Below are 19,459 nucleotides of genomic sequence, written 5' to 3' on the forward strand. Positions count from 1 at the left end.
AGTCTCTGCCCTCATAAACTACTATTGTTGGTCAAAGCCGCTTTCTGAATCCTATGCTGGTGAAAATTATCTGAAGAAAAGATGGCCAACTTAGGGCATTTGATGGTCTTGACTGGCCCTTTCCTACCCAGAAAGTTGAGCTTTGGTGTTTGGTGAGTGGGGTTAGCACATGGCAGAGGCACACGTGACTAGTTGTATGGGAGAATGATCAAATTCCAGAAACAAGAGTTATAGTCATCCTAATAGCCGAGCCACTGACAAATGTTGTCAACTGAGTAGAAAGTAACCATTGAACATCGGTTTAAAAAGATTCACTAATTTATTTAATCTAATCAGACCATCGAGCCTGTTTAGGTAGCTGACTGAACTTCATCAGCCACTACTTGTTCCCTTTGAGTTTAGAAATTAAAACAACTAAGCCTGATATTCCATACTGAGGTCTGGGTTTGAAGGGATGTGGCCAACTTGTCTATCCTTCGTGATGCAAAATTTGCTTTTACAGCATAAGCAGCCTTTGAATGAACACTATCTTTAGGCTTGGTGTAGCAGAAAACAGTGCCTTTTTGAGTCCAGAGACCTCCCTCTGTTGAACAGGAGAGCATTGGAGGTCAAGCTAGGCCTGGAACTAACCCTACTTCCATTCTTCAATTCTGGAGGCCACTCACTTTTCACTCTTTTTCTTCCTTCCGTACTTCTCTTCCATCTGTGTCTGGTTTTTATTTAACGATTATTGCATTATGCTCTAATGATGGTTCAGATCGTTTTGGAAGATAGTGAATGTTCCCGCCACAAAGAAATGATAAATGATTGAGATGATGGATGTGTTAATTACCCCGATCTGATCACTATGCTTATGTATCTCAGCATCACTATGTACCCCATGAATATGTATAATTGTTATGTGCGAATTTAAAACGATTTAAAAGATTGATATGTTACCATATTTAACTTTAGGGAGAAGTGGGTCGTAAAAAAAAAAAAAAAAAAAGGAAATCTTATTTTAAATGTTACTTAAGAACACTTTCTTCAATGACAAATGGTTTAGAGCTGGGACCAAGCTGAAATATTGAGATCAAAAAGGGGGTAATTAGCTGAGACTGGTTTGGCCAGTAGGCTTGGCCAGAGAAACTGAATACAGCAAAGGCATCCAAAGGTCCTTGGATTTATAGCTCCCTGTGGGAAAGGAAGTCAATTCCTGATAACCATGAGACGTTAATCCCACGGGTAAAAACTCCAGATGGTAAAAAATAATGCAAAGTTGGAAGAACTGAAAAATATTTTCAATTCATGTTTGTAGTTTATTATATAACTAGGAGTTTCGCAAGCAGGACTAAGATTCCTGAGAAGAAGGACTGGGAAAAGGGAGATATATTTTGGGGACCCAGATATGCACACTGAGATATGAAGAAGAACCCCTTGCAATATAGGTGTGTGTAACACAAAGTCACCAAAGGAAAAAAAAAAAGTCCATTTCCAAGTAAAAAGCCCAATCTTAGACTGGACCAATTTCGAGAGAGTGAGAAAATTATTTGACTTTCAACCATTGTAGAAATCTTTCCTATTAGTTTTGATAGTAGGGTCTTTCGGCTATGTAATTCCAAACCTAATCAACTGGCATTATTAAGTTTGCTGTCATGGCTAGTTCAGCAACTGGAGTAGATACAGATTTATATGTGGAAAATTAGCTCCAGTTTGGTAAGTAAACAAAGATAATTTCCTGGGTTGATGGAATAACTGGAAACTTTGTCTTGGAAACTTTTGCTATACTAAGTTTGGCTATGCTGGTCATAACGCATTAGAGCTGGCAGTGTCCACAGGAGCACAGTCACTCAGGGCTCGATTTTCATATGCAAAAGACAAACATGTCAACGGCAACAACAATTGTGATAAGGAAGTAAAGTATGTGAGGGATCTGGGATCTGTTTCCTGTTGGTGATTGCTCCTAAGTTACCTCTAGCTACCCCCTGGGCTCAAGTCGTCCTCCATCCTCAGCCTCCCAAGTAGCTGGGACCATAGATTCACGCCACCATGCCTGGCTAAGATTTTTTGTGTTTTTGGTAGAGACAGGGTTTCACCATGTTGCCCAGGCTGGTCTCGAACTCCTGAGCTCAAGTGATCTGTCTGCCTCAGCCTCCCAAAGTGCTGGGATTACGGGTGTGAGCCACCACAGTTGCTTTTATTAGGTTGAAATTAACACATTAATATTTGGGTGGCTAGGAAGAGAAGGAGAAGGAAGCCTGAAAAAAAAAAAAACAAGAGAGAAACAGTGGGGAGGAGTATTAGATGCAGAACTTCCACCTCAACTCTATTTCTCTTTCTCTCATCCCCCCTGTAGGCAGGGGAAAATAAAAATTCAAAAGAAAAAAAAAAAAGGAAGAACCATTGTTAGCAACATTTCATGTCTCATAAGCAGGATTGCTAATACCTTCCCAGGGACCATTACAACATGCTGCTGCATCCCATTAATTGCTCAGCAGATGTTCAGCAGCCTTCTTTTAAAAATGTTTGAGCCAGAGTATGTTGTTGGTGAGAGAAGCAAATGCATAATTTGGTTTGTCTCCAAGGAAAAAGAACTGTCTCTTTTCAAGAATTTACTACCCTTATTTTGGTTTTCAAATTCCGTTCCCTATTTGCTTTTATGGGAACACAAGGAAAGCATTTGCAGATACCTGAATGTCATTAGAGACTGGATTGTGTTTGCCCCCCACCCACCAACACGTTCCATTTGGGAATTCATTCACTGTGGCATCTAAGCTGAGCTAAATTTTGAATGTAGTTCTCATTTCGTTCCTAGCCATTCCTATGCTTCTTGGTTTTCAAGCAGTTTTTCTTCAGGGTCTAACCACTCCTGACAGGTATGTTTCTGAAATTCTCTTTGCAGAAAGGAGAGATTTAACACTGTATGAGAATAAGGGAGAACGAAGAGCATGTTATCCAGAAGGTTGAGGGAGGGTTATGGCCTGAGTGGCTCCCTTTGACTTTTAGTACCTGATGGCAGCTGGCATCCATGTTTAGCAAACAAAGGCTATGATGTTGCAAAAACAATACAAAGAGTTGGAAAAGGGAATAGAAAGCAATCAAGCTAGTGTTAGACTGGAAGGACTGCTGTCTTGACCAAAGTGTACCTCTATTCATGATGTTCCGGATTGGACTATTTCTCCCCACTTCTTCACCTATTTCCCCTTGTCTACCTGTACTTTAAGGCTCAGCTCAGTGCCAACATTTGCATGACATCTTTCCAGAGACATTTGCCTGGACAACATCTTCCTCTTGTCTGAAATCACATGGATTTTTAGATCTCCATCTGTCTGACGCTGATAATGATCATGACCATCACCTTTTGAATCACTCCTATTTAATTTCTTGTGATCATATCTTTATCTAATCTTCTTCATATATTTTTATATCATCTTCATCATTATACCTAGCAAATAACTTACACATATCAGGTGCTTAACAAATATTGTTTTTATAAATAATTATATGCATAATTTATAGCTTGCAGAGATATATTTAAAATCCCATTCCTGCAGTTAACCTTCAGATCCAGTTTATTCAGTTTATTCATTTGTGAACCTGTCTCCATGACACGCTACTTCTTTTCAAATAACTGGTGAGTGGAGATTTGCATTCATTTATACAATAAGCATCTAGGGAATCTCTGTTTTTTTTGTTTTTGTTTTTGAGACAGAGTCTCACTCTGTCGCCCAGGCTGGAGTGCAGTGGTGTGATCTCAGCTCACTGCAAACTCCACCTTCTGGGTTCACGCCATTCTCCTGCCTCAGCCTCCCGAGTAGCTGGGACTATAGGCGTCTGCCACCATGCCCAACTAATGTTATGTATTTTCAGTAGAGACTGGGTTTTACCATGGTCTCAATCTCCTGACCTTGTGATTCACGCACCTCAGCCTCCCAAAGTGCTAGGATTACAGGCTAGCCACTGCGCCCGGCCCTGGCAGGTGTTCTTTAAATACACATTATAACTGTTTATATACACACTGGGGGGAGTAGGCAGTTGAAAGAAAATTGGGCCTATCCTTCCTGGGGTTCTGTGTCCCAGAATGAGAGATCTGAGAGAGAATGGGAGAAGGACTGGCAGGAGACTGTTACCAGAAGAGACTGAATCACTGGTCCTTATCTTATGGCTGTGGCTGTTGGAAGACAAGGTTTCAGTATCAGAGCAGCTTCACTTCATGGCATAGCTCGTGGTCACACACCTTGGACTACACCCTCTTCACCTTAACAAACCAACTAAACCTTCTTCACATCTTTTGTGATGCCTCCTTTGTCCTCTCCATCTCTCATGTATGCATTTGCCCTGGCCTTATGTATCATATGTCTTAAAAACAATAATGGGCTGGGTACACTGGCTCATGCCTGTAATACCAGCACTTTGGGAGCATGAGGTGGGTGGATCACCTGAGGTCAGGAGTTCGAGACCAGCCTGACCAACATGGTGAAATCCCATCTATGTCAAAATTACAAAAATTCGCCAGGCATGGTGGCATGCAGCTGTAGTCCCAGCTACTCGGGAGGCTTAGGCACAAGAATCACTTCAACCCAGGAGGCAGAGGTCACAGTGAGCTGAGATCGTGCCACAGCACTCTAGCCTGGGCAACAGATTGAGGCTCCATCTCAAAACAGAAACAAAAACATAAAACAGCTATGATGACATTTTAGAGAGAGTTTTTCTAGCAAGAATCTGGAAGGCTCTGAATCTATCGCAAACCATTTGATCCATATAGTTACTTGTGGAAAAACAAACCTGAGCTGTTAACAAAATATCCCTAAAACGCCAATAGTTTTCTTATTGCCTCTAGTAACTTGAAATTTACTCAAGGGCATGATCCATTTCAGATTTATCGTCTTACTCTTCACATGACTCTATGCCTTACTTTGCAATTATTCCTTTAAACCTATAGTTTATCAGGGGACATGAGATGAGTGAGGGCCCTCACTCACACCGAGCTAGCTAGACCTGAGGCACAAATACTAGTTGCATGAGACTTTACTAAATTCTACATGAGGAGAATGAAAAGATATTCTATGCAGAAGATTCAATAAAGTCGAGTCTTTAAGGTTGATTAGGAATTCACCAAAAAGAGAGCCAATAAGCATTGCAGGTTGAGAGGCCAGGTTGCACAAAGGCACAAAAAGGTGGGATTATATGGTTTATGTATAAAATTATGTGTTGTCTGACATGGATTGGGGCTTCTAGATATGTACCCTCAAATATTCATAATTAGTATATTTACTGAGGGTAAAATTATGAGCAGAGGGAGAGGGATACAATTCAGGAAAAATAATATGCTGGTATATGATAAACTTTGTTTTCCATCATCCATTGTGCGCTAATGAAGAAATTTTATGCTGGGTGTGGTGGCTCATGCCTGTAATCCCAGCACTTTGGGAGGCCGAGGTGGGTGGATCACGAGGTCAGGAATTCGGGACCATCCTGGCGATCACAGTGAAAACCCGTATCTACTAAAAATACAAAAAAAATTAGCCAGGCGTGGTGGATGGTGCCTGTAGTCCCAGCTACTCAGGAGGCTGAGGCAGGAGAATGGCATGAACCCAGGAGGCGGAGCTTGCAGTGAGCGGAGATCGTGCCACTGCACTCCAGCCTGGGTGACAGAGGGAGACTCCATCTCAAACAAAAAAAGAAAAAAAAAGAAATTTTATTAATGCAAATTTGAGATGATAAGGTATAATGAATTTGGAAAATAAAAAAAAAAAGGCTGCTAGAAGGATTTTGGTGTTTTTTTTTTTTTTTTTCTTTAATAATGGTTTTGGGTAAAACTCCATTATCATTTCTCTTTTTAACAAAGTATTTACACACAGAAGTTTACAACTCAAGTTGCAAGATATAGTAATTTTATTTAGTCGAGATAGAGACCTGGGAGGAGGAGCTTTTTTCTTTTTTTTTTTTTTTTTGTTGTCAAAGAAGATAAATCTGGTGGTTCATGTTAGGTTGGATGTCCTCAAACATATAAGTGAAAAACCCCAGCAGGAAGCTGGAAATGGGGAGTGGAAACTCAGGTGAGAAGACCAGGACCAGAATATACATTCAACTGTGAACTTTAGTTTACCATGTCATAGCAGATAATCAGGTGAGGGAAATCTGCTGACAGGTGATACGTTAAAGCCTTAACTGCTAGTTGAAATATTTCAAGCTCTATCAAACCCTGTATCTTTGTTCTCATGAGAACCCTGGGTCATGAGTCAATTTAGTCCTTTTATTTGGTGGGGAGAAGGAGGGAGTGGGAAATGACCTGAAAACCTGTTGACTCTGCTAAGGCAGAATAGGTAAGGTTTTCCATGAGAACAGAAAGTAAAAAGAGGATAAGCAAGGGGCAACACTGACCTTTTATTTGGGAAGGCAAAAGCCTAACTGGATGGATACCTCCTAAATAGCAAATAACAACCCTTTAGGGATTATTTGCACTTCGTAAGAGTTATGTACTGGGCAAATGAACTGCAATTTGGGTGGTGGGACTTCTGCTCAAAGTACAGAGTCAGGGAGCTGACTAGTTCCCTCAAAGCATTTGATACATGAAACCCCACCCCATAGTTAGAAAACTCTTTCCAACTCAGGATGGGAGATATCTGCTATAAACAGCAGTTGTTCTCAAACGTGACTTTACATTGCAGTTAACTTAGGACGTTTTATAAAAATAGAGATTTTCCAAGCCTCACCACACAGAGTGAAGAATCCCAAGGAGCCAGGAATCTTCATTTTTAGCAAGCTCCCCCTAATGATGCTTATGATGGTGGCCTCATCACCAGTCTCAACAACCACTGTTCACCAGCCTTTCACAGACAGAAATCCATCTGCATAACAAGGAAAGGCGAATGGCTGTCTCCAGTAATAAATCTGATTTACAGCTCAAGGCATCCACTAAAACAGAAGCATGAATTAAACAAGAAGAGCCTGTGATATTAAGTACAGGAGGAAATTAGTAATAAACATTAAAATCTAATTTCTTGGAATATTTGGAGCTAACCTAATTGGCAGAATGGGCAAATGACAGTGAGTAAGGGGGAGAAAATGAAACATACCCCTGAATCTGGGGCATATTAAATCCATAATCTAGATGAATGACAAAGGCCAGCCAAGAGCTGTGGCCATGAAGCGTTTGAAACATGATTAAAGTGTGAACTGGAATCTTAATGGCAGATGTAATTGAACAGCCATGAGTTTTATGAGGGTTAAACAAATAATATTATCTAGATGCTGTGCATGGACCAGTGTGAGCATAAAATGATACAGCTACATTTCACTATATTTCTGTACATATTTCAGAATTCAGAGGTTGCCCTATCCTGGGCTTTCCAGTTTGGTCACTATTCATCTGGAGTTCTGGAGACACGTGATAAAAATGGTAAAGGGTTAATATTTATCAAAGGAAGAGCCCCAAACCTCAAGTTAAATAAAAAACATGACAAAAAAAAAAAAATACACAGGAATATTGCTTCTGCCCCCTCCTGTCTGTCTATCAGTTGCCTTATTTAAGCTGCTCAGTTTAGGAAAACTGTCCTTTGTCAAGGGTATGTGTGGGGTTTTTAATAAAACTGTTATCTTGTGTTATCTTGGCCTCTATGGCTGCTGCTGACTGGTTTAATTTCTTTTGCAGGTGTAATAAAAAGATGTTATCACAGAGATATTAGAGAATTAATATTTCCAGGCTTCGGTTGCTACCACTGGATGTGTTATGAGTAAATTTGGGAGGGAATAAGAAACTTCAAATTTCAACCTAGGTCGTGATACATCATGAATTCTGCACTACAGTTTAACATTGAGAAAAAGACTTTCCACTTGAAGGGAGAATTACCATTTGTCAAGAAGTTTTAGAAACCTGCAGTATAATCTAAGCTACAACATTATGGATTCAGATGCCAAATAGGAGTTGTGAAACTCTGAACTGTAAAGTGAAGTAAATTGTTGCAATAACATTTTCCACTTAGGGATGAAATTAGTACTGGTGAAATTCTTCCACGGCCAAGAAGTTTATCTGTCTCTTTAATTTCTGGTCACCGTATTATCTACATAGTAATCATTTACAAGTCTTCTTTAAGTAAAGCCGTGGTACCAATATGTTTTCTTCCTTTTATTTTTCCCCCAAAATAAATACTTTTTTTATCTTCAAGTAATTGAGTAGTTTCACAGATACATAGACCCAGTGACTTTTCATAGTTATTTAATCATTAAGGTGTTACAAACAATGGATTTATCATGTAGGTATATATCTAAATATATCCCTCCCCACGATATGATTAAATGTGATATTTTTCATCTACCTACCAGGGTGCAGCAATGAGGCTACTCGTTGGCTTGTTTTAGACACAGGATCTAGTTCTGTGATCCAGTCTGGAGGGCAATGGCACATCATAGCTCACTACAGCCTTAAACTCCTAGGCTCAAGAGATCTGCCTGCCTTAGCCTCTCGAGTAGCTAGGACTACAGGCATGCACCACCACACCCAATTAATATTTTTATTTTCTGTAGAGACAGGATGTTGCTATGTTGATCAGGCTGATCTCAAACTCTTGGCCTCAGGAGATTCACCCACTTCAGCCTCCCAAAGCATTGAGATTGCAGGCATGAGCCACCATGCCTAGTCTAGCTTCTAATAAATTATTTCTTCACCATTTCTTTTTTTTCTGAGATTATGGGGGACCATAAAAGGGGCTGAAATTACCATAGGGTAACCAGACTGAGTTAGCCAGTCTAGAGGATATGTATGGAAACTCTTGGTCAGAGAGAATGGTCAGCAAGGAACAGTCAGATGAACAGAAACAGGCACAAACATGCATCATAAATGGTTTCCCAGGGGAAGGCAAGGCAGATAGTCAAGAGAAATCAGTAAAAAAAAAAAAAAAAAAAAAAAAAAGAAAGAAAGGGGAAGGATAACACATGTAAAATACAGAGAAGATGCCAGAACATAGGACAAGCTACCCTTTAGACACCAAGTTTCTTATACCTAGAGTGATCAGGACTGTCCTGGGTTATCTATGCTGTATCAGCGTAAGCTTTAATAGCACCCTCTTTCATTCTTAAAGTGTCTTATCTTCGAAAATAATACGTATGGTCTTCTTACTTTTACTCTGCCACCCTGAGAGTGGGGATAGAAGTCTATACCAAAAATTGACTAATGTGGAGCTCAAAGGTAGTAATTGGCAATTGAATGTTTAACCAGTTGAAAGAGACTTTTGAGGAAAGTAAATAAGCTATTGCTATGTAACAAACCACCTAGTTCAGTGGCTTAATAGTAAGCATTTGTTATTGCTTATGCATCTAGTCTTATCTATGTTCACTTGTCTGTCTGCAATCAGCTATGGGTTGTTGGTTAGGGAGCTCTGCTGATCTTGGCTGGTCTGTCTCACATGTTATGGGTTAGCTGCCTGCAGGCTGCTCTAGCATGCCTTGGTTAGAATAATTAACCTGGCTTCTACATGGCCTTTCATCGTTTGACTGTTCTAGGCTTGCTCACACATGGCAGTGGTAGAATTCCAAGAGAAAAAGCAGAGGCACACCATTGCTTCCATTGCATTCCATTGCCACATGCAGATTATAATGATAGCTCAGATTCAAGGCATGAAGAAACAGATTTTACCTCTTGGTAAGACAAGTTTCAAACTCATTGCACAAGGCTTAGACACAGAGAAAGGTAGAGGATTGAGCCAGCAATGTAATCCATATCTACATGAGGCTGACTGCTCACTTAGGGGAGATTTGAGATGCTTTTAGGTAGTTTAAAAAACTTTCTTCTAGAGTCATCACCAGATTGAGCTATCAACAGCAAAGGGGCACATTTGTGTGTGTGTGTGTGTGGGCGGGGGGGGGGGAGCGGTATTTTTGCTTTGTTTTAGTGATCCAGAGAACATAAAAGTCAGGCATGCCCTAAAGACAGGACTGGAAGGTTTATACGTGAGAATAGCTGGGGCCTGCTATGCAGTATTCTCAAACTGTTATAGATAATAAGTACCCGTGTACCTTGTCACATATATGGATTTTGGAGACCTACTCTCAAAGACTATACATTTTTTTTTCTTTTTTTTTGAGACAGATTCTCGCTGTGTCCCCCAGGCTCGAGTGCAGTGGCACAATCTCGGCTCACTGCAAGCTCTGCCTCCCGGGTTCATGCTATTCTCCTGCCTCAGCCTCCTGAGTAGCTGGGACTACAGGTGCCTGCCCCCACGCCCGGCGAATTTTTTGGGGGCTCTACATATTTTTTTCAAGTGAAGCCTAGGAAGCAATATTCTCACAAGTGCTCCAAGTAATTCTGATTCAGGTAGTCCGTAAACTATGCTTTGAGGAATATTTCACATAATAGCCAGGAATCATCACCTTCCAACCCTAGAAAACCAAAAGTCGTTCTTCTCTTCTTGTCTATTACGATGATGCTTGCTCTTGGAGTTGCTGATGTTTGTCATTACTTGGCTAAGTGACCTCAACTCCCTGTCACTGGATATTACTGAAGACTCACCCTCAGTTTAAATTCAGAAACAATGCTTCACTCGTCATTAGAGCTACTAAAGGATAAACTGAGACACATTAAAATGTTAAAGAGTTTATTTGAGCAAATAATGATTCATTAATCAGTTAGCACCAGACCACAGTTGATTTAAGGCTCCCTAAAAGGCATGAGGCTTTTATGGGGTGAAGGTGAAATCTAGGCAAAGAAAATATTTGATTGGTTAAAACAGAACAATAGCCTTCTTTGGATCATTCTAGTAGAAAGTCCCTTATTACATTTTAGTTAGTGGTTTCTAATTGATTAAGTTTAAGTTTTGTTTTCCTAGAATATGACTGTTTACTCTTTACTTAGATTTTGGTTTGCTTACATAGGAACCCAGGACTCTAGAGCTGCCTCAGTCTAATGGCCTCCCAATTGGCTACTTTAACAAGAGACTTCCCTGGAAATTCCCACCTAGTCTGGTCTGCAGTCTTGTGGCTTTATATCAGTAATGTAGCAAACTTTAAGACTCTCATGATTGGATTTGTTTCTAAATGGAAGAAAGGCCCATTGGACAACCAAGAGTTCTCTGTAAATAGAAGCCTTTCTGCCCATTCTGCATTCTGCATAAACTTTCTCTGTGCTATTCCCATATCACTGTAATTCTGAAAAAATATTTCAGATCACATGGATTTCGTGATATTCAAGGCATGTAACTCAAGCTTGAATTGATCTACTTTGGGGTCAGGAGAGGAAAAAAGAAAATCAAGGTATGGTAAATTACTTCTGCAACATCCTGACAACACTAACTCTTGGATTAGAATTAGAGTTGAAAGTTTCGGGGTCATAGTGCAAGTAGCAGTTCTCCAGGAAAGTCCTTTTGATAGAATGAAAGTGAACACTGGACAACAATAAGATTATTCTGCATGGCTTCACTGGGTGATGCTACCATGTTATTGACCTTAAAACTTGGAGATAAACCAAGCAAAGGGCAAAACTGCAGCAAGGCGGGCAGGGTGTGATGGCTCACACCTGTAATCCCAGCACTTTGGGAGACCAAAGCGGGTGGATCGCTCAAGGTTAGGGTTCGAGACCAGTCTGGCCAACATGGTGAAACCCCAACTCTACTAAAAGTACAAAAAATATATATATATTAGCCATGCGTGGTGGCGGGTGCCTGTAATCTCAGCTACTCGAGAGGCTGAGGCAGGAGAATTGATTGAACACAGGAGAAGGTTACAGTGAATCGAGATCGTGCCACTGCACTCCAGTCTGGGTGACAAAGCAAGATTTCATCTAAAAACCAAACAAAACGAAAAAACTGCAGCAACAGGGAAAGCAGTGCCTGGGGAGAGGCATTTCCTAGAGTGTTACATGGAACCTAGTTCTGCAAAGGGTCTGTGGTCAAATGAGTTTATGAAAGACTCTGGTAAAGTTAAATGTGTTCTTTTCTGCAAGGGCTGCTGTGACCCTTTAAGATACTGACGTACATTGTGAATCTCCACATGAGGAATGCTGTATGTATCATTGCCCCAAATTATCTCACCATGGAACTGTCATCAGTTTTCAGGATTTTTTTTTCTGTAGAAGAATACACTTTCAGAAATACGATAGCATTGAAATGACAAGGTTAGAAATATTGGGCATACTGTAGTCTGTCCCAAATACTATGACAGTGCTTTATAAATTCCATCTCATTTTAATCTCACAACTTTCTAGACCAAACACTAGTTTCATCTCCATTTTGCAGATGAGAAAACTGAGATTTAATTTAAGTCACTTAGTCTATAAGTGACGGAGCCAGTTCTGATTCTGAAAAGGGATCATATCATTTCTGAACCCCAAAGGTGGAATTTTGAATTTGTTCTCATACATACAACTATAACCACTTATTTAGCACTTACTACATGGCAATCACTTTTCACAAGAAAATTGTTGTTATTATTGTAAGTGTTCCCGTTATTATCATCCTAGGTCCTCATGAATAAAATATAAAAATTCAATGCATTTCCAAACTCCTCAAAGGATTTTAGAAATGATACGTGCAAGTACGCAGGCTTAGAAATGTTGAGTCACTCGGAGAACTGCTTGTATCCATGTTTTACTTTGTGCATGAATAATGGCAAAAAACTGCTCAGCACTTTTCCTACACGTCTACCTTGTTTAAGCTGCAACTGGAAAGGGATTAATGTATGCTAATTCCACACAACAAGCTAAAGCCCATTTATCACAAGTTTCCATTCCTCAGCAAAACATACACAAATGCACCGAAGTGTTGGGCAAACTAAGAAATGCAGCTGCTGTTGTGTGGAGCAATAATAGGTCCGTTTATATTCAGGCACAGATCAGCAAGCAGAAGCCACCCACGGACCACAGAGGGCAGTGGTAGTCAGTCTCTGGCCACTGCTGCTGGCTGCTTCCTGCTTCCTGCTTCCTGCCTCTGAGAAGTGACTGACTGATGCAGAGATGGGGAGGGCGAAAGGATAATACACATTTTAGAACTGGGATATGGAAGTTCATTTTCTGTATGCTAATAATATGCTAATTACTTAACAGTGTTAATGCTGCTTGTTGAAGAATGATGATTTAAGTGTAAATGATTTAGAATTGAAAGACTTAACCTGGGGATGGGGAGAGATAGGAGGAAGGAAAGAGAAGGGAAAAGGTTCATTTGTGTGCGTGTGTGCGCGCGTGCGCACGTACGTGAGAATATGATGATTCGAGTTCAAGTCTTAGTTCTTCCATTTACTAGTAAGTTCTAAGTCCTTTTAAAACAATGCTAACCAATGAGAACTTCATTGCTATCTGTTTAAAGGGATCATAATCACTGCCTTCCATTTGTGAAAATCAATTGTGATAATGTCTATGACAAATGGAAGGTATTCTCTTTCCCTGATGACATCCTACCAGTTGCAGGGTGAGTTCTGAAGAATTTCTGGACCTCTCTCCCGATGGTACTGAGAGCTTTCTTTTCTAATTTTGAACCGAAAGAAAATTTGCCTTGGATGTTTCACGTCAGTGGGACCCCCCCACCTCATCTTTTACACACAAACTCACATACTCCCATTTCAAAACTGAGGTGATGCTTAACTTACAGGGGAGAGAAAATAGTGGGGGGTTCCTTATATTCAGTACCTCCTGAAAGCCAACTCTCCTGAAATGACTATTTTCATTTTTCACCAAAACTATGTGATTAGATGCAATATGCTTTCCAGTATCAATACAGAGTAGCTAAGATGTAATCCTGAAAAAAATAGAGCAGAAGCAACTGAGAATCTTGTCTGAAACCATCAGTGTTATAGTCACTTATTCTTGAACTTTTTTACCTGGGTGACTAGAACGTTGCCCTCTCAGCTCACACCAGAGAAAACCACAGAAAATGGCGATTAAAGGTCACCTGTATTTCTGGGTGTCGGTTTGCTTAAGTTGATGGAAGGTAAAGGTCAGCACCAAGGCTTCCCTGGAATACACGCGGCTTGTCTTTTATGCGTGAGCTACGCTACATTTGCAAAATGTCAGCTTTTAAGAGGGTAGAAATTAATTGCAAAGTCTACAGGTACAACAGGTTTGACTGTGAGATGGCAGAAGGTGTAGAGGTGGAGAGAAGTGCTTTCCAGACTGCGCTTTAAGGTGAAACTCAGGGAGGGAGACTGTTTATGGAGGCAGAGGCTTCTGTTTTGTCTGAGAGAAAAACTCACTGTATTTGAAAGGCTGGAGCATCTTGGTGAGGGCTGTCAGAGCTTTTGGGAAATTGTTGAGACAGCCAGGTGGCATATCCCTCCTTCAGCATGTCAGCGGCTGGCCTTGTGAAATATTCACTTGGCCATCAGTTTCCTGTGTACAGAAATACAAGCACGCTCCTTCACTTTGCTTTTCTTTCTCTCATGTATGACAACTTTCCAATTATTTTTCTCACATGACAACTACTGGAGTAGGGGTGAGGGGGTGGTTGAATTCACAAATATATTCCTGCAGGTGGTTTTATTGGCAATCTGTTTTGCTTTGTGGAAAAAGTTTACACTCAGAGTATAATAAAATACAATTATTATATTATTATAAATATTGATTGGTAATAATACTAGCAGCAGTAGAAATGAAATCTAGTAATTACATGACTTACTATGTGCTTGGCACTTTTCTCAATGCTTGACGTACACTAGCTCACTTAATCCTCATAAGAACCCAATGAAGTATATACCATTGTTTTTATTTTACCACATAAGGTACATTAAGGTGAAGCAACTTGCCCGAGACCACATAGCTACTTAGAGTGGGACTTGAATCCAGACAGCCTGGCCCTGGGGTCTGTACTTTTCATTGCTCTGCTGCAGAGCAGGAACATTTGGGGTGGGAGTAGGGGTGGGCTTAGATGCATCCCATGTCAGTCATGTGACGTGCTTCTTGTGTGTATACCCCACATGGTTTTCCGGGACTTACCATGCTTGTGTGTGAACCATTTGAACCTCTCATAGAGTCTCACCTGCCCAGTTCTCTGCTCATTTTTCTCTGCTCTGTTTCCCCTCCCCAGCCCCCCTGGTGGACCTCACTCCAACCCACAGTGGATCTGCCATGCTGATGCTGCTCTCAGTGGTGTTTGTGGGGCTGGCAGTGTTCGTCATCTACAAGTTTAAAAGGTGCGTGTCTCTCCATCCACGTCCCCTCTACCCCTGACCTCTTGCTTCTCCCTGACAGGTTCAGAAGCATGTGTTACAGTGATGTGCACAGCAGTGATGGTTTCTATTAATATTTTAGGAAGATCCCGGGGATTAATGTTTATGCCCAGATGCAGAATGAGAAAGAACAAGAGATGATCAGTCCAGTCAGTCACTCTGAAAGCAGGCCCAATGTCCCTCAGACTGAACTAAGGAGGCCTGGCCAGCTTATAGATGAGAAGGTGGAATCCCAGCTCATAGGTAAATGATTCCCAGTAGCCACCAGCTGTTCAGCTGAGTAGGCAATGGCTGACTCTCTCTCTAACCCCTTTCTGGCTTGACATAACCACTTTCTTCTGCTCTAACAGCCCTGAGAGAAACAGCTAAGATGGCTTTTTCCCTGCTTCCTGTCATTGGGATGGGGGAAAAACAAACAAACCTCTTGCTTCTATCTAGTTTTTTTCTCTCATTAGTTTATTCCTCCTTTTGCAAAACCCTCCCTAAAATATTGGGCTTAAAATGTTAAAATGTTATATGTTTGTGGGCAAATAGCAAAGCATTTGCTTTAATAGTATATAAGAAGGAGAGGCCTCAGAGGCTCGGGCTGGTGGACCAGAGGGCAGGGCAGGGTTTGCAGGACACAGTATGTATTGACTAGATTGAAACGTGGTAGCCTCAACTGGATACAGCCCTAAGGAGGGCACACTGCTCCGGAACACCAGTAGAGGAGTGACATAATGAGAGTGGCCAGCCTGATCATCCGGGGAATTTTTTTTTTTTTTTTTTTTTTTTACATCTATTGGTAGTCTAGGAACTTTCCCTCAGGAGATTTGGAACCTAAGATTGAGGACAAGAGGCATAAAGTTTGCAGACATCCAGGGAGTGGAGCAATCCTGAGAGAGACCACTGGTGGGTGAGACTATTACAGAGCAGATTAGCAAATTTCTTCCTCTTTTTTGACTGTCCCTTGCCAGAAGTTGTAAAATGGACTTGGTCAAATTTCAGTAGTGCTCTCTCTGCCCGTGAAGTAGGCACGGGAATCCAACAACGAGGTATAGAGAATCTGACGTTCACTTGCTAAATTCTGCAATTTATTGCAGAAGAAATTTTCCAGGAAGCTAGGCAAACCCATGAAGCCACTATTGCTGATCCATTTCTCTCTTTGGTTCCTCCTGTCTGTTGGCGTTAGGAGTTGAACCCTTATATGTTTACATTTAGATCCTGCGTTGCTGGCAACAGTGAATAAATTATTATATAACCATTCATGCTCCACTCTAATGTGATAATGCCAAACCACCTAGAAGGCCTTTACATACAATTTTTAATCTTACTTGGAAAACAATGAGAATGTAAATGGAAACATAACCCTCTTTAAATGAATATGGGAAAGGTCTGTGGCTGTGTTAAGGGGAAATTTAAATGCAGTGACTGGTTCCTATCATAGATAATGATAACTGCAGTCACATCTGGTGTCCAATTTTCACAGTGCACTTTCTTTTATTTCAGGAGACAGGGTAATAAATGTGTAATTGCTTGGGGTTAAAAAGAAAAAAAACCTTTTCTGTCTTCAAGTCCAGAGAGGCATTCACCCTGTCTACTCATTCCTAAAGCTTCTAAGTGCATGTTTTGGGATCATTTGGTTCTCAGCTGCATTTCCGTAGGGTATGAAGCACAGCCTCTACTTGCTTTATTAAAGTAGTAATTCCTCCTTCACCAGGAAGATATCGCAGCACATTGCAAAGTCTCTGACACCTTTCCCTTTCCAGTGTCATTAAATGAGTAAGTGTTACACGTTTTCTCTTAGGAGAGTAGCTTTACCCTCCCCTCCCTCCCCTTCTACTCAACCTGGTGACTCATCTCTCCGATTGCAAAGAGCAAGACACGCCACTCCGCCTTCAACGCCAAAGCGGGGATCTGCTGGGGCACAGTATGCAATTTAAGGAAAACCCCCAAAGGCTACAGGCGACCTGCTGATCAGGAAAGAATTTCGCTCTTGTCAAGTACATCATCCTTCATGACCACTAACTTTGTGTTTCTTTTCTTTCCTTTGTTGTTCTGTTTCCTGTTTTGCCAGGAAGTATTTCCATAGTTGCTGAGAATCAAAGCACAAAAGAAATCCCTACCTATGTAAATGTTTGAATGGAGGACGCCAGTAAAAAAACAAAACAAAAACAAAACATAAAATATAAACAATCAAAATCCAAACAAACAAACAAACACTCACTGCATCGGGACTTTTTAATTCTTCAGACACAGACAACAAGGGTTTTTAGCTTTAAGCCTGTGCATGTGGATGATACTCTGAGAACATGTCTGGAGGGGCAGTGTACAGGTGCTCTATTTTAATGGAAAACACTCCCCCCTCCCTCTTTCTTCTTCTCCTCTCTCTTTTTTCTGATCGGTCGTGTTTGTAGAAAATTCATAACATATATAGGCCAAGGAAATCTGCATGTATTTTTGGAAATATTCTTGGCTCCAGATTATCAGCTATTTTAGCATTAAAGGCTGATGGGTAGATTAGCTACCCCAGCTCCTTTCGTAAGACACAAAGACATGCACAGGAGTTTGAAACCCTGAGCTGTTTCTCTGTTCCACTTTCCATATTGTCATTTCCCTTCTAAGTTAGCTTTGGTAGCTCTGTTGGTCAGCAGTGGCCATGAGGCTGCTTTCTGCACTCTCTGTGGCCACAGGAACAAAGATACGAGTTGAAGATCCCTTTGTGCCAGTAGAATAAGGAAGGCAGGGAGGCAAAGCATGTCAGAAACGGACCTTGGTTTCCTGTTCACCTCTTTCCACCATGATTGCCTCCCCTTGCAGCTTTCCCTACTCCTGCCCCAACTGCAGTAGGAAATGGAATCCCATTAGTTACCCATTGTCCTGTCTTCACATTTGTTTGTCATCTGTGTGTGACCATGATCTGTTGATATCTTTGAATGTCTTCCTTCTAAACCCCAAGTAAGTTGTCCTTCAAGTGTTCTTAATTTTTCTTCCCAAATATATTGCTAGATTCTGGACATTAACCCTGATGTTTCCTAAATACTGGCCTGGCCTCTGCCGCCCCTGCCTCCACCACTCGCAAGTTTCTGAGCCCTTTGTCAGTTTTGTACATTCCCAAGCATGCCAGCTTCTGTGCCCATGGACCTTACTGCATCCTGCACAGCAGGGTTCAGTTTCATGTATCTTTGTCTTTTCCTCTAGAACCTGCCTTTTTCAAATATCCCCGCCTTTTCCCACCTGCAAACATATACTGTATGTGAAAGAGTTGATATATGCAAAGCAATTCAAACCTGGCCATGTACTTTGGAAAAGAAAGCATAGAGATGAATTGTGGTGTTCTCACACCTTAACAAAAATCTCATGCAATCTGATTCCAGAAGATTTCTTGTGAGAAATGTTTTGAATGTGTGACAGTTTTGCAGGGCACTTTCCTCCTGTGATGGTTGCTGTTACCCGGTATTTCCACTCTCACAATAGAATAGAAATGTTTGTGAAATAATACTGATTTTAACTAGAAGGAGAAACAGGTTAATGGACTTTGTGTTTAAGAGTGTCAAACAGTCTGAGAGAATACATGGGGGTCTTATCTTACATTAGGGTGAGAGTTTGATTATTTAGGATGATCCCAGTGATTTCATGTGTGCTCTCTGACCTCTGAGTATCATAGGAAAGATTTATGTCTGTATAAAGGAGAAAAGTTAGCTGATTGGCAAAAAAGATTGGTGCAAAGCGTGAAGAAACCCCAGTTTTCCCCAGGGTAATCATGAAAGAAGGCCCAGAGAAAGAGGGAGACAAAAGCCTGTTCAGCAGAGGCCCCTTTAGTATTATCGACTGGGCAGAGACCACTATAAACTATAGGAGAAAGAAGTTCTGATAAACCTCTTAGTATGCTCAGCCTCCTTCTTTGCTATGTCCCTAAGCCAACAGGGTATAACACAGGCCCTGGTGATAATGAGGGTGTCCTAAAGGTCCCGATGTCCATGACTTCATGTAGTTCAGGCACAGAAAGAATAGCAAAACTGCTGTCAGAAGTTTATCAGGCAGAGATGTTTATGGTTGAGGATACCCCATATGAATCTGGGAAATGGGCTAGGCCTGAGGCAGCCACCTATTTGTAGAACTCAATTGATCCCCAACCTGCCAGGCTTCCTATCTCATAGGAAACATCCTCATTGATCCTCTTCAGTTGGAGCCTCCCAAATTTAATCTGGAAGACAAAGTGTTGGAAAACCAAAAGAGGCTCACTCAGACCAGCACAGGGAGTCCTCAGAGTTGCAGTTCAATTCATTTTAATTAGAAAAGTATGAAAAAGGAATAACATTCTTATTCTAGCACAGTGCCTTGCCTAGAGTAG

The 19,459-nt window shown here is 41.1% G+C and overlaps 1 protein-coding gene across 3 annotated transcripts in view; it reads left to right on the forward strand.

The window, feature by feature from the left end:
- Window positions 1-18,251, forward strand: part of SORCS1 (sortilin related VPS10 domain containing receptor 1) — a 596,232-nt gene extending 577,981 nt beyond the window's left edge. The window contains exons 25-27 of one of the 3 annotated variants that reach the window (XM_030941406.1): window positions 14,985-15,090; window positions 15,209-15,369; window positions 17,183-18,251. In XM_030941406.1, the coding sequence (XP_030797266.1) occupies window positions 14,985-15,090; window positions 15,209-15,369; window positions 17,183-17,247 (332 nt within the window). In that variant the 3' untranslated portion in view covers window positions 17,248-18,251. Of the gene's footprint in view, window positions 1-14,984; window positions 15,091-15,208; window positions 15,370-16,912 lie in introns of all 3 variants that reach the window. The other 2 variants (XM_030941405.1, XM_030941407.1) reach the window with 2 other exon arrangements.
- The last annotated feature ends 1,208 nt before the right edge of the window (window positions 18,252-19,459 follow it).

Source organism: Rhinopithecus roxellana, chromosome 11 (assembly GCF_007565055.1).
Source record: "Rhinopithecus roxellana isolate Shanxi Qingling chromosome 11, ASM756505v1, whole genome shotgun sequence".
In the NCBI taxonomy this organism is placed as follows: domain Eukaryota; kingdom Metazoa; phylum Chordata; class Mammalia; order Primates; family Cercopithecidae; genus Rhinopithecus; species Rhinopithecus roxellana.